This window comes from Oncorhynchus tshawytscha, linkage group LG16 (assembly GCF_018296145.1).
Source record: "Oncorhynchus tshawytscha isolate Ot180627B linkage group LG16, Otsh_v2.0, whole genome shotgun sequence".
Taxonomy (NCBI): Eukaryota; Metazoa; Chordata; class Actinopteri; order Salmoniformes; family Salmonidae; genus Oncorhynchus; species Oncorhynchus tshawytscha.
In genome coordinates, this window is record NC_056444.1 from 56,172,748 (window position 1) to 56,195,574 (window position 22,827).

The following is a 22,827-nucleotide window of genomic DNA, read 5'->3' on the forward strand; positions in this document are numbered from 1 at the left end:
CCATCAACAGTGTTATAGCTCTCCACATACTGTACTTTGAAACATTTCATTATGAATCATTATACATTGTGGCTTTTCACCTGCAGTTTAACATAAATGCATTCAGTCATTGAACTACAAACTCAGTTGAAGACACACTATTGACATTTAGTTGTGAATTGTTTACATCAAATTTTGACTTAATTTCTGGACAATATTACTGTCCATTTGGGGGACCACTTTTGGATCAAGAGCACCCCCAGAGGCACAAGTTCCATATATCCCCTTTAATTATTCTCATTACATGTGACCTAAGCAAGTGTTCGGATCCGAACTCGGAATGTAAATTGATGGGCATAGGGACCCTGCAGATGCATTGTTCCTTGTGCATTCATCTTTTCTATGGTCTCTCCCCAATGATGTGTATAAACCCTGGATTGCTGATGCTTTGTAATGGCCAATGAGAGGCTTTGAAGCCACAGGCCGCCACATTGGCACATCCCAGAAAGAGCAGTCCTCCATAGGAATGAATGGAATTCTACAATATTTCAATAAAATGTTTCAAGGACACAATTTCATGTATTTAAGTAATTCTTTGTTGTGGTGGGGGCAGTAACATTAACACTCTCAAAATATAAAATGTTCAATTTAATTAATATAATTTGCATGTATGCATTAAGGTGTCTGTAATAGAATATATTTGTCAATTGAAGGAGGAGTACCAAAATGGCTGTGCGATGGCTTCAAAGCAGCGCCCCCCTCTTAGTCATCTAAGGTTAATACATATTATGGTCTCCTCCTCTTCTATTAAAATGATTTGGACTGCATTTGCTCTAACAGTCTTGAAGTCAGCATGGACATGAATTTGTCAGCGCGTTGTGCTTTGGTTCTTTTTCTGTTGGCATTTGTAGATTTGAAAATAGTCTCTGCTGCAGAAACGGGAGGCACATCTACAGGTGAGTTGTTCTAATTAGCCTACTTTTCATTATTTGTCATGAAACAAACTGTGACAATTTGATGATTTATTTTAAGAAGCCTGCTACACTTGACTTAGGTGTTAAAGCCTACCTATTTGGTTATAAACAATAGCCTATAATTGTGCATAGCCCCTTTGCAACCTATTTTGTTGCAACCTTACTAAGAAATACAAGCCAGCCATTATGACTTTGAAACAATCCAGCCTACCCTTGGCCATTTTACGCATACACTGTCAAATAAATTCTAGTTGTTTCAACAAATGATTATGAAGTAAGTGGTTCCAAAGCCTTTTTCAGTTAATTCAACTTCTAGATAAAAATGTTACCTGAACTTAACATTTTTAGTTGGCCCAAACTTAGCTCCAACCTGAGAAAACGTATGCAACAATTCAGTAAACATATAATGATGTGTTTGTCAATTTGTCTCATATGTTCATTTAACTAGAAATGATTATTTCTGCATCTTAATAGCACTGTTTGTGTGTCTGTTTTTAAACCGTTGCACAGCCCATTTGAGTTAACATACAATGTTTTCAACTTACATATTTGAACCAATAGATTGTGAGTGTTCAGAAGGCTGTAATGCATTTTCATGGGTGTTATGGGGGAAACATTGATGATGGGGGACAAATATCTCAAACTATTAATTAGACACAAAATGACTTGGAGTATGGCCTACAAACTTTCCAGAGATGCAAATGCATATTTGTCAAATCCATCTAGACACAAATATGATAGATTTTCATAAATTGGTTCAGTCCAATTGTGTCTATGTTCATGTCTCTTTGTGGCAAGTTGGGTTCCCTGACATCTGCTCAAATTGTGTTGTCCCAAAGCAAAGCCTGGAGTGTGCCCTGTTAGACGATGGGGCGTGGGGATATGTGCAGAGTTATGTTCCAATGACAGTGACTGCCCCAATGATGAAAAATGCTGCCACAATGGATGTGGGCATAACTGCATTGCACCTTACACAGGTAGGATATGGTCCCAGAGTGACAGATACACCCATCTATTGCATTCATTATTGCTGCATTACTCTGGAAACAAGAAAGATGGAGCTTGTAATGTACATTTCATACACATAGATCAATATATTTCACTTACACTCTCTTTCGAGCTGAGACACTCAATTAAGAAGTCACAAAATAGAAAGACTTCATTGGGAAGAGTCAGTGTAGGCTGACAAGTTGCTACCATAAACCTATTTGTAATGGGGAAATGTAGGATCACTTAAAGATCATATTTAGTTTAGAGTGATCAACAAAACATTTAGCGAATACAGTTTATGTAATACACAATGGTTCCAGTATCCTGGTTGTGACATTCAAGGTGTGGGTTGATGGTAACTAGACTTGATGCTGAATGTTATGGATTGTTCTCATATCTGTTGATAGTGATTGACGCCAGACTGGAGGCCCCAGTAGAAGGACCGAGGACACACTGATTATTCACTGTTCTATTGTACTGATGACATTCTGTGACCACTGTGTGATTCTGTAGCAGCTGACAATGTCACCGCTTTCTGTTTTGACTTCCTACAAAAACAAATTCCTATTTATCGTAACCATCTCCTCACAAATATGACAGATTTCCAGAAAATGGTTCAGTCCAATTTTGTCAGTGTTCATGTCTCTTTGTTGTAAGTCAGGTTCCCTGACATGTCTGCTCAAATTGTGTTGTCCTAAAGCAAAGCCTGGAGTGTGCCCTCGTAGACGATGGGGCATGGGGATGTGTGTGGAGTTCTGTTCCAATGACAGTGACTGCCCCAATGATGAAAAATGCTGCCACAATGGATGTGGGCATAACTGCATTGCACCGACACAGGTAGGAATGGTCCCAGAGTGACAGATACACACATCCATTGCATTCATTATTTGCTGCATTACTCTGGAAACAAGAAAGCTGGGGCTTGTATATTTCATACACATAGATAGATATTTTTCACATACACTCTCTTTAGAGCTGAGACACTCAATTAAGAAGATTTTCAAGATCCATGCAGGCCTTTAGAGTATATACCAATGTTATGCAACATCTATACACTCTGAGTATACCAAACTTTAGGAACACTTTCCTATTTTTGAGTTGCACCCCCTTTTGCCCTAAGAAAAGCCTCAATTCACCAGGGCATGGGGTCTATAAGGTGTTTAAAGCGTTCCATAGGGATGCTGGCCCATGTTGACTCCAATGCTTCTCACAGTTGTGTCATGTTGGCTAGATGTCCTTTGGTTGGTGGACCATTGGCGTCAGGGTAGCCTAGTGGTTAGAGCGTCGGACTAGTAACCGAAAGGTTGCAAGAGCAAAATCCCTGAGCTGACAAGGTAAAACTCTGTCATTAAGAACAAGGCAGTTAACCCACTGTTCCTAGGCCGTCATTGAAAATAAGATTTTTTTCTTAACTGACTTGCCTAGATAAATAAAAGTAAAATATTTCAGGGAAAAAGGATTTTGGGAATATCAGGCTGAGACTTCAGAGGAGTAGCAACATACGTTTCTTACGATACAGCAATTCACAGAACTTTAAGCTGACAATTTGTCAAGGGCCACCAACAAAATTCCAACTCATTGTAATAGTAAGACCTCAATGGAAAGAATCAGTGTACGGATGATTTCCAGTGTTCTACTTGTGACACTCAAGGTGTGGATTGATGGTCACTAGACTTGATGCTGAATGTTATGGATTGTTCTCATATCTGTTGATAGAGGTTCACGCCGGACTTGAGGTATAAGGGCCGAGGACACACTGATTATTCACTGTTATGTTGTATTGATGACATTCTGTGAACACTGTGTGATTCTGTAGCAGCTGACAGCCTGTTTGTTTTGACTTCCTACAAGCCTCTAGAGCTGGTGTTTACAGAACATTTGGTGCTGTCTGATTAGAATGTAAAGGGTATGTCTCCAAGATGCCAGTTAGACATTTTCTATGCTTCTGTGCTGGAAGTGTCTCCCTGTTGCAGCTTCTAATAAACTGGATATAATTATTTTCTAAATAAAAAATAATTAATATTAACCAATCCACCTCTTTGGAGGACACAAATATTTTGGAGTTTTACAGCTTTTCTGCTGTATATTCATGTACATACACTTTACATATACATTTTATATGGATATCGGCAGTGTATCAAATCAAAATCGGCAGTGTATCAAATACTTGTTCTCCCCACTGTACAAGCACATACATTGTACATATACATTTTACATGTATAGATTTATTATGGATAGATTTGATTGACTTTACCTGCGACTGCTTTTCTCGATTGTTATCCTGGAAATTCCTATTGCACGTATGTTTCTACTGTATATCTGACAACTTTTCATTTGTTACCATAGTGAAGCCCGGTCACTGTGTCCTGCCCAACGGGACCTACATGTGTGCCGAGTACTGTTACAAAGATGGCCAGTGCCCCGAGGAACAGATGTGTTTCCAGATATGTTGATTCTATGCCTGCAGTGAGCCATTGAAGCTTTATTGGAAATTCTTATTAGTTATAAGAAATAAGTAGAAAATACAAATCATTACATGTACAATTATGTCTATGAAAACTGATGATTTTATGCAATAATAAATATGAAAAATGATCATAGCTTTTATGGAAACTGGACAATTTTCATGGGCAGTATGTGAATTGACAAACTCATGTGGACTGCTGAATTTGAATAAAACAAGATTTTGAACACCTGTGCTTGGTTTTTTAGGGGGTTATTTGAGACTCGTGTGGTGCTCATGTGAATATCCTTCATTTTCCGGCTTCAGACCAATGCCTGTTCTCAGTTTAAACATAGTTTTTTGTTTTTAATTTCCATGGTTTTTACACCGGAAGGTGATCGTACAACCTTATTATAGAACATTATAATTAAGCAAAAATGCACAAGGAGGTGTGGTATACGGCCAATATACCATGCTAAGGACTGTTCTTAGCACGTGCCATGACATACAGCCCTTAGCCGTGGTATATTGGCCATATAACACAAACCCCCGAGGTTCCTTATTGCTATTATAAACTGATTACCAACGTAATTGAAGCTGTAAAAATAAATGTTTTGTCATACCCGTGGTATATGGCCTGATATTCCACGGCTGTCAGCCAATCAGCATTCGGGGCACGAACCACCCACTTTATAATATAGTTTAACACATGCTCTCCTTGTGAATCTTCACAATGTTGTACGTTTATTTATTGATAAGATCCATGCTCATAATCATACTGATCATTGCTCATAGAAAATTGTCGAGAGCAAGGAAACAAAGACTGAAGCAAATATTTACTATGCGATTACACAATGTAGCTGGCTAGATAGACGACTATACTAGCCGGAAATATGGCCGAACTGTTCTCAGTTGAAGGGTTATGAAATATTCTCTCTCGCCGAGTCGAGTTGTGACCGTGAATATCGTCATCCATCTCGGTGGAAACAACTTGGACACACAAGGGGACAGCCCTGGTGCGTCAGATGCGAGATGATTTGGAGGTAGTCCGCATGTCCCCTGGGACAATGGTGAGCTACTCTGACATCAAACAGTGGAAGATTTGCATGTTCCTCCGTGGCAGGCGCATGCCCACAATCCACCACTTTGCATTCAATCATTGTGTCCCTGGGCAGTACCATAGGGCAGGGTTTCCCAAACTCGGTCCTGGGGCTCCTCCTGGGTTCACGTTTTGGTTTTGCTCTAGCTCTACACAGCTGATGAAAATAATCAAAGCTTGATGATGAGTTGGTTATTTGAATCAGCTGTGTAGTGCTAGGGCAAAACCCCCAAATGTGCAGTGCGCCCAGTGGTACCCATGTTAACAACCATTCCTGAACCTGACTCCAAAAACAAGCCACCGATGGACAGTACCAAAATAGATACTCTATTGATTCTGTTCAATGCCCCATATACTGAGCATTCTTTTTGTAGCGGGAATCTTTTATAATAGCTTAAATTGAAAAGAAAGGATTGATGCTTCAATTGTTACTTTGTATATTACTTCAATAAATCTGATGCCATGGTATTGGGATATCGAAAATCTGTTCCCAACTATCTTGAATTTTATGTGGTATAGTTGTCAACCCTCTTGACCATAAGTGAAACTGATACATTTTACGATTTATATTGGTCATTTTAAGCCATTTACGATTAATTCATTCCTTTCTCTTTTAAGTAATTTTCTCTTCCGTTTTCGTGGCTGAGCTGCGATGAACTGGTTATAATTTTGTATTGAGCATACATTTCCTTATACCGGGATTAATTGCTTGTGTGACATAATTTGACCTTTGTTGTTTCCAATGTCATTCATTAACATGATACCTTCCTTATACATTCTCTACAAGAAAATGTTTTTTCCTCTATCGGTACTTTCGAGATTTGACATTATTTGCTGTAATATAGCCTATGTTCTGCCTCTTCTGGAGGATAACATTTAAATAGTAGCCTACTCTGTTTGGCTTCATTTAAAAAGGATACTTTAAACAGAGTTCCATTGTCAATCCACCAGAAATGGATGGTTTTAATTTGTATAACCGCAAAGAGAACTGTTTTGAAAGTGGCTGTCTAGCACAGGTGGTTGGTGGCACCTTAATTGGGGAGGAAGGGCCAACAAGAGCTCAGCATATGTGGGGAACTCCTTCAAGACTGCTGGAAAAGCGTTCCAGGTGAAGCTGGTTGAGAGAATGCCAAGTGTGTGCAATGCTGTCATCAAGGCAAAGTGTGGCTACTAAGAAGAATTTAAAATATATTTTTATTTGTTTAACACTTTTTGGTTACTACATGATTCCATATGTGTTATTTCATAGTTTTGATGTCTTCACTATTATTACACAATGTAGAAAATAGTAAAAAATAATAATAATAAATGAAAAAACTTGGAATGACTAGGTGTGTCCAAACTTTTGACTGGTACTGTATGTAAATGAGATATTTCTGTATTTCACTTTCAATAAATTAGCAAGCATTTCTAAAATCATGTTTTCACTGTCATTATGAGATATTGTGGGTAGATGGGTGAGATTCTTTTTAATGCTTTGCTGGTGGTGAAATTAGCAAAGGGGGTGGGGGATTGGACTGTGAGGTTACTTTTGCAAGGGTTGGAGACTCCCAATTGCTAACATGTATAGAGAGCAATAGTAATGATGTCTCTTTGTAGGGACTAACTCCATCATGGTTCTTTGAACAAAGCCTATGGGAAAATGTATTGAGTTTTTGTAGGGTTTTTGGATAAACGCTGAAAATACGTTTTGTGGTGAAGACAGGTTTGGGAGATCTTATACGTTTTGTTCTATGAGATAATCTTCATCAGCTAATGTCACTTTTTGCGAATTTTGAAGCATTTATGTAATTAAGAAAAGCATTTATGGACTAAAAACATTATGTTACTCAACATAGAGTTTGTCTGAAGTTACACATCACCGTATTGCAACAGCGTGACCGTTTCGGAATATTGTGTGCTTATTGTTTAGAAAGTATTTAGTATTTATTATGTATAAATAGCCCACACTTTAGATGAGGCCACGCAAAAAGACTTAACTGATGATTAGTAAAGTCGTTTATAAAGACCTATATTACATATCTTATGTAATGGTCTTATGAATATTAGTGTAACGATGTGCGCTGAGAGTTGGTGTCACGCCCTGGTCAAAGTATTTTGTGTTTATCTTTATGTATTTGGTCAGGCCAGGGTGTGGCATGGGGTTTTGTAATTGTGGTGTGTTTGTCTTGGGGTTTTGGTGGTGGTATTGGGATTGTAGCTTAGTGGGTTGTCTAGCAAGGTCTATGGCTGTCTGGAGTGGTTCTCAATCAGAGGCAGGTGCTTATCGTTGTCTCTGATTGGGAACCATATTTAGGCAGCCATATTCTTTGAGTTTGTCGTGGGTGATTGTCCTTAGTGTCTTACTTGTACTCTCTGTTAGTTTGCACTAGATAGGCTGTTTTCGGTTTTCATTTACGTTTATTGTTTTGTAGTGTTTAGTGTTTAGTCGTGTTTACGTTTTGTTTAATAAATATGGATCGCAATCGACACGCTGCAGTTTGGTCCGACTCTCCTTCATCACCACTAGAAAACCGTTACAGAATCACCCACCACCAACGGACCAAGCGGCGTGTCAACAGGCAGGAGCAGCCGAAAGAGGAGAGGCAACAAAGGCAGCAACAGCGGCGCAATGAGGATTGGACATGGGACGATATATTGGATGGCAAGGGTTGCTACACATGGGAGGAGATCCTGGCGGGAAGGGATCGCCTTCCATGGGAACAGGTGGAGGCACTTAGGAGAGCAGAGGCAGCCGGAGAGAGGAGCCGGCGATACGAGGGAACACGGTTGGCAAGAAAGCCCGGGAGTCAGCCCCAAAAATTTCTTGGGGGCTTACAGGGAGTATAGCTATGCCAGGTAGGAGACCTGCGCAAACTCCCTGTGCTTACGGGGGCTGGAGAGACCGGGCAGGCACCGTGTTATGCTGTGGAGCGCACGGTGTCTCCAGTGCGGGTGCCCAGCCCGGTTCGGTATATTCCAGCTCCTCGTATCGGCCGGGCTAGAGTGGGCATCGAGCCAGGTAAGGTTGGGCAGGCTCGGTGCTCAAGAGCTCCAGTGCGCCTGCACGGTCCGGTCTATCCAGTACCACCTCCACACCCCAGCCCTCCGGTAGCAGCTCCCCGCACCAGGCTTCCTGTGCGTGTCCTCGATCCAGTACCACCAGTTCCAGCACCACGCACCAGGCCTTCAGTGTGTCCCGCCTGTTTAGCGCAGCCAGAGCCTTTCTCCTCTCCTGCGCTGCCGGAGTCTCCCGCCTATCTAGCGCTGTTAGAGCCTTCCTCATCTCCAGCGCTGCCGGAGTCTCCCGCCTGTTTAGCGCAGCCAGAGCCTTCCTCCTCTACAGCGCTGCCGGAGTCTCCCGCCTGTTCAGCGCAGCCAGAGCTGCCAGTCTGCAAGGAGCAGCCAGAGCTGCCAGCCTGCATGGAGCAGCCAGAGCTGCCAGCCTGCATGGAGCAGCCAGTCTGCAAGGAGCAGCCAGAGCTGTCAGTCCGCATGGAGCAGTCAGAGCTGTCAGTCTACATGAAGCAGCCCGAGCTGCCAGTCTGCATGAAGCAGCCAGTCTACATGGAGCAGCCAGAGCTGCCAGTCTGCATGAAGCAGCCAGAGCTGTCAGTCTGCATGGAACAGTCAGAGCTGTCAGTCTGCATGGAGCAGCCAGAGCTGTCAGTCTACATGAAGCAGCCCGAGCTGCCAGTCTGCATGAAGCAGTCAGTCTACATGGAGCAGCCAGAGCTGTCAGTCCGCATGGAGCAGCCAGAGCTGTCAGTCTACATGAAGCAGCCCGAGCTGCCAGTCTGCATGAAGCAGCCAGTCTACATGGAGCAGCCAGAGATGTCAGTCTGCATGAAGCAGCCAGAGCTGTCAGTCTGCATAGAGCAGCCAGTCTGCATGGAGCTGCCAGTCTGCATGGAGCTGCCAGTCTGCAAGGAGCTGCCAGTCTGCAAGGAGCTGCCAGTCTGCAAGGAGCTGCCAGTCTGCACGGAGCTGTCAGTCTGTAAGGAGCTGCCAGTCTGCAAGGAGCTGCCAGTCAGCACGGAGCCGCCAGAGCGGTCAGTCTGTAAGAAGCCGCCAGAGCTGTCAGCCTATATGGAGCAGCTAGTGCCGCCAGTCTGCCCAGCGCCGCCAGTGCCCCCAGTCTGCCCAGCGTCGCCAGTCTGCCCAGCGCCGTCAGTCTGCCCAGCATCGCCAGTCTGCCCAGCATCGCCAGTCGGCCCAGCACCGCCAGTCTGCCCAGCACCGCCAGTCTGCCCAGCACCGCCAGTCTGCCCAGCGTCGTCAGTCTGCCCAGCGTCGTCAGTCTGCCCAGCGTCGTCAGTCTGCCCAGCGTCGTCAGTCTGCCCAGCGCCGCCAGTCTGCCCAGCATCGCCAGTCTGCCCAGCACCGCCAGTCTGCCCAGCGTCGCCAGTCTGCCCAGCGTCGTCAGTCTGCCCAGCGTCGTCAGTCTGCCCAGCGTCGTCAGTCTGCCCAGCGTCGTCAGTCTGCCCAGCACCGCCAGTCTGCCCAGCGTCGCCAGTCTGCCCAGCGTCGCCAGTCTGCCCAGCGTCGCCAGTCTGCCCAGCGTCGCCAGTCTGCCCAGCGCCGCCAGTCTGCCCAGCGCCGCCAGTCTGCCCAGCGCCGCCAGTCTGCCCAGCGCCGCCAGATCTGCCAGTCAGCCAGACTCTTCCAGATCTGCCAGTCAGCCAGACTCTTCCAGATCTGCCAGTCAACCAGACTCTTCCAGATCTGCCAGTCAACCAGACTCTTCCAGATCTGCCAGTCAACCAGACTCTTCCAGATCTGCCAGTCAACCAGACTCTTCCAGATCTGCCAGTCAACCAGACTCTTCCAGATCTGCCAGTCAACCTGACTCTTCCAGATCTGCCAGTCAACCAGACTCTTCCAGATCTGCCAGTCAACCAGACTCTTCCAGATCTGTCAGTCAGCCAGGATCTGCCAGTCAGCCAGGATCTGCTGAAACCACCAGCCAGCCAGGAGCTGGTAGATCTATCTACCTGCCTGAGCTTCCTCTCACTCCTGAGCTTCCTCTCACTCCTGAGCTTCCTCTCACTCCTGAGCTTCCTCTCACTCCTGAGCTTCCTCTCACTCCTGAGCTTCCTCTCACTCCTGAGCTTCCTCTCACTCCTGAGCTTCCTCTCACTCCTGAGCTTCCTCTCACTCCTGAGCTTCCTCTCACTCCTGAGCTTTCTCTCACTCCCGAGCTTCCCCTCAGTCCCGAGCTGCCTCGGTCCCGAGCTGTCCTTCAGTCCCGATCTGCTCCTCAGTCCAGTGGGGTTCTGGGTGGGGACTACTAGGCCATGGTCGGCGGCGAGGGTGGACTATCCAGGGACGAAGGGAGAGGGGACTAAGACATTAAAGGAGTGGGGTCCACGTCCCCGCGCCGGAGCCGCCACCATGGACAGACGCCCACCCGGACCCTCCCTATTGTTTTGAGGTGCGTTCGGGAGTCCGCACCTTAGGGGGGTTCTGTCACGCCCTGGTCAAAGTATTTTGTGTTTATCTTTATGTATTTGGTCAGGCCAGGGTGTGGCATGGGGTTTTTGTAATTGTGGTGTGTTTGTCTTGGGGTTTTGGTGGTGGTATTGGGATTGTAGCTTAGTGGGTTGTCTAGCAAGGTCTATGGCTGTCTGGAGTGGTTCTCAATCAGAGGCAGGTGCTTATCGTTGTCTCTGATTGGGAACCATATTTAGGCAGCCATATTCTTTGAGTTTGTCGTGGGTGATTGTCCTTAGTGTCTTACTTGTACAGTGAGTGATTTAATCAATAAACGAAACAAAATAGAAAACAAGAAACACAAACAACGCACAGACCAAACTGAAACAGAAACAATGACGCCTGGGGAAGGAACCGAAGCGAGTGACAAATATAGGGCAGGTAATCGGGGAGGTGATGGAGTCCAGGTGAGTGTCACAACGCACTGATGACCGTAACGATGGTGACAGGGCTGCGCCATAACGAGCAGGCTGGTGACCTAGAGGACGGAGAGGGAGCACACGTGACAGTTGCCCCCCCTGTTGCGGCTCCAGACACAGGACGCAGACCAAGATGACGATCCCGGGGATCAGGAGCAGACCGGTCACCTCTGCTAAGGAGCCAGGACCTGTCGACCTAGAGCGCCAGAGATCTTATAATAAATCCCGCTGTGCCCTCTGATGAACCATCAAACAGGCAAAGTGCCAACACAGGACTAATATTAAATCGTACTACACCGGCTCCGACGCTCGTCAGATGTGGCAGGTCTTGCAAACTATTACAGACTACAAAGGGAAGCAGAGCCGCGAGCTGCACAGTGACACGAGCCTACCAGACAAGCTAAATAACTTCTATGCTCGCTTAGAGACAAGTAACACTGAAACATGCACGAGAGCATCAGCTGTTCTGGACAACTGTGTGATCATGCTTTCCGCAGCCGATGTGAGTAAGACCTTCAAACAGGTCAACATTCACAAGGCCGCAGGGCCAGACAGACTACCAGGACGTGTTCCCAGAGCAGGCGCTGACCAACTGGCAAGTGTCTTCACTGACCTTTTCAACCTCTCCCTGTCTGAGTCTGTAATACCAACATGTTTCAAGCAGACCACCATAGTCCCTGTGCCCAAGAAAAACTAAGATAGCCTGCCTAAATGACTACCGACCCATAGTACTCATGTCTGCAGCACTCACCACACCAAAAGATCCACAGACTATGCAACCTCTATTGCACTCCACACTGCCCTGTCACACCTGGACAAAAGGAACACCTATGTGAGAATGCTATTCATTGACTACAGCTCAGTGTTCAACACCATAGTGCCATCAAAGCTCATCACTAAGCTAAGGACCCTGGGACTAAACACCTCCCTCTGTAACTGAATCCTGGATTTCATGATGGGCCGCCCCCAGGTGGTAAGGGTAGGGGTGCGTGCTCAGCCCCTTCCTGTACTCCCTGTTCACTCATGACTGCACGGCCAGGCACTATTCCAACACCATCATTAAGTTTGCTGCTGACACAACAGTGGTAGACCTGATCACCGACAACGATGAGACAGCCTATAGTGAGGAGGTCAGAGACCTGACCGTGTGGTGCAAGGACAACAACACCCACTCAACGTGATCAAGACAAAGGAGATGATTGTGGACTGCAGGAAAAGGAGGACCGAGCACGCCCCATTCTCATTGACGGGGCTGTAGTGGAGCAGGATTCAAGATCCTTGGCGTCCACATCACCAACAAACTAACATGGTCCAAGCACACCAAGACAGTTGTGAAGAGGGCACGACAAAACCTATTCCCCCTCAGTAGTCTGAAAAGATTTGGCATGGGTCCTCAGATCCTCAAAAGATTTTACAGCTGCACCATCGAGAGCATCCTGATGGGTTGGTATCACTACCTGGTATGGCAACTACTTGGCCTCTACCTGCAAGGCACGACAGAGGATAGTGCTTACGGCCCAGTACATCACCGGGGACAGTCTTCCTGCCACCAAGGATCTCTATACCAGGCGGTGTCAGAGGAAGGCCCTAAAAATGGTCAAAGACACCAGCCACCCTAGTCATAGACTGTTCTCTCTGCTACCGCACGGCAAGCAGTACCGGAGCGCCAAGTCTAGGTCCAAGAGGCTCCTAAATAGCTTCTACCCCAAGCCATAAGACTCCTGAACAGTGAATCAAATGGCTAATCACTTTGTCAACCACAACATGTTATAGACTGACTGTACAAAATATTATGAACATAGACTGATATAGACTGACCAGGTGAAGCTGCGATCCCTTATTCATTTCACCTGTTAAAACCACTTCAATCAGTGTAGATGAAGGGTAGGAGACAGGTTAACAGTCAGTCATATAGAATGTGATGTGTATAGTCCTACAACGTTATTGTGAGAGAATAATGTAAGAAAATCCAATGTTGAGAATGTATTTAGTCCGCCAAATAGTTGTCCGCTCTAAGCTACAAGATATCAGTGTAGTAAAATGATAAAAGCGTATAGGTCTGCCCATCATGAACAAGACAGATGAGAGAGAAAATATTTGATAGAAATTTAAAAAGTTATTTTGGGACATGTATAGGCCTATTTCATAAGATGAATTACAAGTAAAAAATCATATACCATGTAAACAGAGCCCAACCGTTGCCCAAAAATCAACCCATCAACAGTGTTATAGCTCTCCACATACTGTACTTTGAAACATTTCGTTATGAATCATTATACATTGTGGCTTTTCACCTGCAGTTTAACAGAAATGTATTCAGTCATTGAATTACAAACTCAGTTGAAGACACACTATTGACGTTTAGTTGTGAATTGTTTACATCAAATTTTGACTTAATTTCTGGACAATATTACTGTCCATTTGGGGGACCACTTTTGGATCAAGAGCACCCCCAGAGGCACAAGTTCCATATATCCTCTTTAATTATTCTCATTACATGTGACCTAAGCAAGTGTTCGGATCTGAACTCGGAATGTAAATTGATGGGCATAGGGACCCTGCAGATGCATTGTTCCTTGTGCATTCATCTTTTCTATGGTCTCTCCCCAATGATGTGTATAAACCCTGGATTGCTGATGCTTTGTAATGGCCAATGAGAGGCTTTGAAGCCACAGGCCGCCACATTGGTACATCTCAGAAAGAGCAGTCCTCCATAGGAATGAATGGAATTCTACAATATTTCAATAAAATGTTTCAAGGACACAATTTCATGTATTTAAGTAATTCTTTGTTGTGGTGGGGGCAGTAACATTAACACTCTCAAAATATAAAATGTTCAATTTAATTAATATAATTTGCAAGTATGCATTAAGGTGTCTGTAATAGAATATATTTGTCAAATGAAGGAGGAGTACCAAAATGGCTGTGCGATGGCTTCAAAGCAGCGCCCCCTCTTAGTCATCTAAGGTTAATACATATTATGGTCTCCTCCTCTTCTATTAAAATGATTTGGACTGCATTTGCTCTAACAGTCTTGAAGTCAGCATGGACATGAATTTGTCAGCGCGTTGTGCTTTTGTTCTTTTTCTGTTGGCATTTGTAGATTTGAAAATAGTCTCTGCTGCAGAAACGGGAGGCACATCTACAGGTGAGTTGTTCTAATTAGTCTACTTTGCATTATTTGTCATGAAACAAACTGTGACAATTTGATGATTTATTTTAAGAAGCCTGCTACACTTGACTTAGGTGTTAAAGCCTACCTAATTGGTTATAAACAATAGCCTATAATTGTGCATAGCCCCTTTGCAACCTATTTTGTTGCAACCTTACTAAGAAATACAAGCCAGCCATTATGACTTTGAAACAATCCAGCCTACCCTTGGCCATTTTACGCATACACTGTCAAATAAATTCTAGTTGTTTCAACAAATGATTATGAAGTAAGTGGTTCCAAAGCCTTTTTCAGTTTATTCAACTTCAAGATAAAAATGTTACCTGAACTTAACATTTTTAGTTGGCCCAAACTTAGCTCCAACTTGAGAAAACGTATGCAACAATTCAGTAAACATATAATGATGTGTTTGTCAATTTGTATCATATGTTCATTTAACTAGAAATGATAGAAATGAAATGATAGAAATGATTAGAAATGATTATTTCTGCATCTTAATAGCACTGTTTGTGTGTCTGTTTTTAAACCGTTGCACAGTGACAGATACACCCATCTATTGCATTCATTATTGCTGCATTACTTTGGAAACAAGAAAGATGGAGCTTGTAATGTACATTTCATACACATAGATCAATATATTTCACTTACACTCTCTTTAGAGCTGAGACACTCAATTAAGAAGTCACATAATAGAAAGACTTAATTGGGAAGAGTCAGTGTAGGCTGACAAGTTGCTACCATAAACCTATTTGTAATGGGGAAATGTAGGATCACTTAAAGATCATATTTAGTTGAGAGTGATCAACAAAACATTTAGCGTATACAGTTTATGTAATACACAATGGTTCCAGTATCCTGGTTGTGACATTCAAGGTGTGGGTTGATGGTCACTAGACTTGATGCTGAATGTTATGGATTGTTCTCATATCTGTTGATAGTGATTGACGCCAGACTGGAGGCCCCAGTAGAAGGACCGAGGACACACTGATTATTCACTGTTGTATTGTACTGATGACATTCTGTGACCACTGTGTGATTCTGTAGCAGCTAACATTTATCGCAACGATCTCCACACAAATATGACAGATTTTCAGAAAATGGTTCAGTGTAATTGTGTCCATGTTCATCATGTGTCTTTGTGGTAAGTCGTGTTCCCTGACATGTCTGCTCAAATTGTGTTGTCCCAAAGCAAAGCCTGGAGTGTGCCCTCGTAGACCATGGGGCGTAGGGACATGTGCAGAGTTCTGTTTCAATGACAGTGACTGCCCCAATGATGAAAAATGCTGCTACAATGGATGTGGGCATAACTGCATTGCACCGTACACAGGTAGGATATGTTCCCAGAGTGACAGATACACACATCCATTGCGTTCATTATTGCTGCATTACTCTGGAAACAAGAAAGATGGAGCTTGTAATGTACATTTCATACACATAGATCAATATATTTCACATACACTCTCTTTAGAGCTGAGACCCTCAATTAAGAAGATTTCTGAGAGCCATGTAGGTATTTAGAGTTTTATATAGATATATATATATAGATATATATATATATACCATAAACATTTTGTAATGGGGACATTTAAGACCAGTAAAGCTCATATTTAATTAAGAGTGATCAACACAATGTTTAGTATAGAGCTTCTGTAATACACATGATTTCCATTGTTCTTCTTGTGACATTCAAGGTGTGGGTTGATGGTCACTAGACTTGATGATGAATGTTATGGATTGTTCTCATATCTGTTGATAGTGATTGACGCCAGACTGGAGGTCCCAGTAGAAGGACCAAGGACACACTGATTATTCACTGTTGTATTGTATTGATGACATTGTGGAACACTGTGTGATTCTGTAGCAGCTGACAATGTCACCGCTTTCTGTTTTGACTTCCTACAAATGCAAATGCCTATTTATCGTAACCATCTCCACACAAATATGACTGATTTCCAGAAAATGGTTCAGTCCAATTTTGTCCGTGTTCATGTCTCTTTGTGGTAAGTCAGGTTCCCTGACATGTCTGCTCAAATTGTGTTGTCCTAAAGCAAAGCCTGGAGTGTGCCCTCGTAGACGATGGGGCGTAGGGACGTGTGTGGAGTTCTGTTCCAAAGACAGTGACTGCCCCAATAATGAAAAATGCTGCCACAATGGATGTGGGCATGACTGCATTGCACCGACACAGGTAGGAATGGTCCCAGAGTGACAGATACACACATCCACTGCATTCATTATTTGCTGCATTACTCTGGAAACAAGAAAGCTGGGGCTTGTATATTTCATACACATAGATAGATATTTTTCACATACACTCTCTTTAGAGCTGAGACACTCAATTAAGAAGATTTTCACGATCCATGCAGGCCTTTAGAGTATATACCAATGTTATGCAACATCTATACACTCTGAGTATACCAAACTTTAGGAACACTTTCATATTTTTGAGTTGCACCCCCTTTTGCCCTAAGAAAAGCCTCAATTCACCAGGGCATGGGGTCTATAAGGTGTTTAAAGCGTTCCATAGGGATGCTGGCCCATGTTGACTCCAATGCTTCTCACAGTTGTGTCATGTTGGCTAGATGTCCTTTGGTTGGTGGACCGTTGGCGGCAGGGTAGCCTAGTGGTTAGAGCGTCGGACTAGTAACCGAAAGGTTGCAAAAGCAAATCCCTGAGCTGACAAGGTAAAAATCTGTTGTTAAGAACAAGGCAGTTAACCCACTGTTCCTAGGCCGTCATTGAAAATAAGATTTTTTTCTTAACTGACTTGCCCAGATAAATAAAAGTAAAATATTTCAGGGAAAAAGGATTTTGGGAATATCAGGCTGAGACTTCAGAGGAGTAGCAACATACGTTTCTTACGATACAGCAATTCACAGAACTTTAAGCTGACAATTTGTCAAGGGCCACCAACAAAATTCCAACTCATTGTAATAGTAAGACCTCAATGGAAAGAATCAGTGTACGGATGATTTCCAGTGTTCTACTTGTGACACTCAAGGTGTGGATTGATGGTCACTAGACTTGATGCTGAATGTTATGGATTGTTCTCATATCTGTTGATAGAGGTTCACGCCGGACTTGAGGTATAAGGGCCGAGGACACACTGATTATTCACTGTTATGTTGTATTGATGACATTCTGTGAACACTGTGTGATTCTGTAGCAGCTGACAGCCTGTTTGTTTTGACTTCCTACAAGCCTCTAGAGCTGGTGTTTACAGAACATTTGGTGCTGTCTGATTAGAATGTAAAGGGTATGTCTCCAAGATGCCAGTTAGACATTTTCTATGCTTCTGTGCTGGAAGTGTCTCCCTGTTGCAGCTTCTAATAAACTGGATATAATTATTTTCTAAATAAAAAATAATTAATATTAACCAATCCACCTCTTTGGAGGACACAAATATTTTGGAGTTTTACAGCTTTTCTGCTGTATATTCATGTACATACACTTTACATATACATTTTATATGGATATCGGCAGTGTATCAAATCAAAATCGGCAGTGTATCAAATACTTGTTCTCCCCACTGTACAAGCACATACATTGTACATATACATTTTACATGTATAGATTTATTATGGATAGATTTGATTGACTTTACCTGCGACTGCTTTTCTCGATTGTTATCCTGGAAATTCCTATTGCACGTATGTTTCTACTGTATATCTGACAACTTTTCATTTGTTACCATAGTGAAGCCCGGTCGCTGTGTCCTGCCCAACGGGACCTACATGTGTGCCGAGTACTGTTACAAAGATGGCCAGTGCCCCGAGGAACAGATGTGTTTCCAGATATGTTGATTCTATGCCTGCAGTGAGCCATTGAAGCTTTATTGGAAATTCTTATTAGTTATAAGAAATAAGTAGAAAATACAAATCATTACATGTACAATTATGTCTATGAAAACTGATGATTTTATGCAATAATAAATATGAAAAATGATCATAGCTTTTATGGAAACTGGACAATTTTCATGGGCAGTATGTGAATTGACAAACTCATGTGGACTGCTGAATTTGAATAAAACAAGATTTTGAACACCTGTGCTTGGTTTTTTAGGGGTTATTTGAGACTCGTGTGGTGCTCATGGAATATCCTTCATTTTCCGGCTTCAGACCAATGCCTGTTCTCAGTTTAAACATAGTTTTTTGTTTTTAATTTCCATGGTTTTTATACCGGAAGGTGATCGTACAACCTTATTATAGAACATTATAATTAAGCAAAAATGCACAAGGAGGTGTGGTATACGGCCAATATACCATGCTAAGGACTGTTCTTAGCACGTGCCATGACATACAGCCCTTAGCCGTGGTATATTGGCCATATACCAAAACCCCGAGGTTCCTTATTGCTATTATAAACTGATTACCAACGTAATTGAAGCTGTAAAAATAAATGTTTTGTCATACCCGTGGTATATGGCCTGATATTCCACGGCTGTCAGCCAATCAGCATTCGGGGCACAAACCACCCACTTTATAATATAGTTTAACACATGCTCTCCTTGTGAATCTTCACAATGTTGTACGTTTTATTTATTGATAAGATCCATGCTCATAATCATACTGATCATTGCTCATAGAAAATTGTCGAGAGCAAGGAAACAAAGACTGAAGCAAATATTTATTATGCGATTACACAATGTAGCTGGCTTGATAGACGACTATACTAGCCGGAAATATGGCCGAACTGTTCTCAGTTGAAGGGTTATGAAATATTCTCTCTCGCCGAGTCGAGTTGTGACCGTGAATATCGTCATCCATCTCGGTGGAAACAACTTGGACACACAAGGGGACAGCCCTGGTGCGTCAGATGCGAGATGATTTGGAGGTAGTCCGCATGTCCCCTGGGACAATGGTGAGCTACTCTGACATCAAACAGTGGAAGATTTGCATGTTCCTCCGTGGCAGGCGCATGCCCACAATCCACCACTTTGCATTCAATCATTGTGTCCCTGGGCAGTACCATAGGGCAGGGTTTCCCAAACTCGGTCCTGGGGCTCCTCCTGGGTTCACGTTTTGGTTTTTGCTCTAGCTCTACACAGCTGATGAAAATAATCAAAGCTTGATGATGAGTTGGTTATTTGAATCAGCTGTGTAGTGCTAGGGCAAAACCCCAAATGTGCGCCCAGTGGTACCCATGTTAACAACCATTCCTGAACCTGACTCCAAAAACAAGCCACCGATGGACAGTACCAAAATAGATACTCTATTGATTCTGTTCAATGCCCCATATACTGAGCATTCTTTTTGTAGCGGGAATCTTTTATAATAGCTTAAATTGAAAAGAAAGGATTGATGCTTCAATTGTTACTTTGTATATTACTTCAATAAATCTGATGCCATGGTATTGGGATATCGAAAATCTGTTCCCAACTATCTTGAATTTTATGTGGTATAGTTGTCAACCCTCTTGACCATAAGTGAAACTGATACATTTTACGATTTATATTGGTCATTTTAAGCCATTTACGATTAATTCATTCCTTTCTCTTTTAAGTAATTTTCTCTTCCGTTTTCGTGGCAGAGCTGCAATGAACTGGTTATAATTTTGTATTGAGCATACATTTCCTTATACCGTGATTAATTGCTTGTGTGACATAATTTGACCTTTGTTGTTTACAATGTCATTCATTAACATGATACCTTCCTTATACATTCTCTACAAGAAAATGTTTTTTCCTCTATCGGTACTTTCGAGATTTGACATTATTTGCTGTAATATAGCCTATGTTCTGCCTCTTCTGGAGGATAACATTTAAATAGTAGCCTACTCTGTTTGGCTTCATTTAAAAAGGATACTTTAAACAGAGTTCCATTGTCAATCCACCAGAAATGGATGGTTTTAATTTGTATAACCGCAAAGAGAACCGTTTTGAAAATGGCTGTCTAGCACAGGTGGTTGGTGGCACCTTAATTGGGGAGGAAGGGCCAACAAGAGCTCAGCATATGTGGGGAACTCCTTCAAGACTGCTGGAAAAGCGTTCCAGGTGAAGCTGGTTGAGAGAATGCCAAGCGTGTGCAAGGCTGTCATCAAGGCAAAGTGTGGCTACTAAGAAGAATTTAAAATATATTTTTTATTTGTTTAACACTTTTTGGTTACTACATGATTCCATATGTGTTATTTCATAGTTTTGATGTCTTCACTATTATTACACAATGTAGAAAATAGTAAAAAATAATAATAATAAATGAAAAAACTTGGAATGACTAGGTGTGTCCAAACTTTTGACTGGTACTGTATGTAAATGAGATATTTCTGTATTTCACTTTCAATAAATTAGCAAACATTTCTAAAATCATGTTTTCACTGTCATTATGAGATATTGTGGGTAGATGGGTGAGATTCTTTTTTAATGCTTTGCTGGTGGTGAAATTAGCAAAGGGGGGGTGGGGGGATTGGACTGTGAGGTTACTTTTGCAAGGGTTGGAGACTCCCAATTGCTAACATGTATAGAGAGCAATAGTAATGATGTCTCTTTGTAGGGACTAACTCCATCATGGTTCTTTGAACAAAGCCTATGGGAAAATGTATTGAGTTTTTGTAGGGTTTTTGGATAAACGCTGAAAATACGTTTTGTGGTGAAGACAGGTTTGGGAGATCTTATACGTTTTGTTCTATGAGATAATCTTCATCAGCTAATGTCACTTTTTGCGAATTTTGAAGCATTTATGTAATTAAGAAAAGCATTTATGGACTAAAAACATTATGTTACTCAACATAGAGTTTGTCTGAAGTTACACATCACCGTATTGCAACAGCGTGACCGTTTCGGAATATTGTGTGCTTATTGTTTAGAAAGTATTTAGTATTTATTATGTATAAATAGCCCACACTTTAGATGAGGCCACGCAAAAAGACTTAACTGATGATTAGTAAAGTCGTTTATAAAGACCTATATTACATATATTATGTAATGGTCTTATGAATATTAGTGTAACGATGTGCGCTGAGAGTTGGTCAGCAAGTTCAGGGAGTGAGTGATTTAATCAATAAACGAAACAAAATAGAAAACAAGAAACACAAACAACGCACAGACCAAACTGAAACAGAAACAATGACGCCTGGGGAAGGAACCGAAGCGAGTGACAAATATAGGGCAGGTAATCAGGGAGGTGATGGAGTCCAGGTGAGTGTCACAACGCACTGATGACCGTAACGATGGTGACAGGGCTGCGCCATAACGAGCAGGCTGGTGACCTAGAGGACGGAGAGGGAGCACACGTGACAGTTGCCCCTCCCTGACGCGCGGCTCCAGACACAGGACGCAGACCAAGATGACGATCCCGGGGATCAGGAGCAGACCGGTCACCTCTGCTAAGGAGCCAGGACCTGTCGACCTAGAGCGCCAGAGATCTTATAATAAATCCCGCTGTGCCCTCTGATGAACCATCAAACAGGCAAAGTGCCAACACAGGACTAATATTAAATCGTACTACACCGGCTCCGACGCTCGTCAGATGTGGCAGGTCTTGCAAACTATTACAGACTACAAAGGGAAGCAGAGCCGCGAGCTGCACAGTGACACGAGCCTACCAGACAAGCTAAATAACTTCTATGCTCGCTTAGAGACAAGTAACACTGAAACATGCACGAGAGCATCAGCTGTTCTGGACAACTGTGTGATCATGCTTTCCGCAGCCGATGTGAGTAAGACCTTCAAACAGGTCAACATTCACAAGGCCGCAGGGCCAGACAGACTACCAGGACGTGTTCCCAGAGCAGGCGCTGACCAACTGGCAAGTGTCTTCACTGACCTTTTCAACCTCTCCCTGTCTGAGTCTGTAATACCAACATGTTTCAAGCAGACCACCATAGTCCCTGTGCCCAAGAAAAACTAAGATAGCCTGCCTAAATGACTACCGACCCATAGTACTCATGTCTGCAGCACTCACCACACCAAAAGATCCACAGACTATGCAACCTCTATTGCACTCCACACTGCCCTGTCACACCTGGACAAAAGGAACACCTATGTGAGAATGCTATTCATTGACTACAGCTCAGTGTTCAACACCATAGTGCCCTCAAAGCTCATCACTAAGCTAAGGACCCTGGGACTAAACACCTCCCTCTGTAACTGAATCCTGGATTTCATGATGGGCCGCCCCCAGGTGGTAAGGGTAGGGGTGCGTGCTCAGCCCCTTCCTGTACTTCCTGTTCACTCATGACTGCACGGCCACTATTCCAACACCATCATTAAGTTTGCTGCTGACACAACAGTGGTAGACCTGATCACCGACAATGATGAGACAGCCTATAGTGAGGAGGTCAGAGAC

At 43.1% G+C, this 22,827-nt stretch overlaps 1 protein-coding gene across 1 annotated transcript; it reads left to right on the forward strand.

Annotated features, from left to right (window-relative positions):
• The first annotated feature begins 832 nt into the window (after positions 1 to 832).
• Positions 833 to 18,578, forward strand: LOC121839686 (perlwapin-like). Its single transcript, XM_042299919.1, has 7 exons — positions 833 to 935; positions 1,793 to 1,930; positions 2,644 to 2,780; positions 11,491 to 11,539; positions 15,738 to 15,875; positions 16,597 to 16,733; positions 18,242 to 18,578. Exons 1-7 carry the CDS (start codon positions 833 to 835, stop codon positions 18,242 to 18,244), a joined length of 705 nt encoding a protein of 234 aa, XP_042155853.1. The 3' UTR covers positions 18,245 to 18,578.
• The last annotated feature ends 4,249 nt before the right edge of the window (positions 18,579 to 22,827 follow it).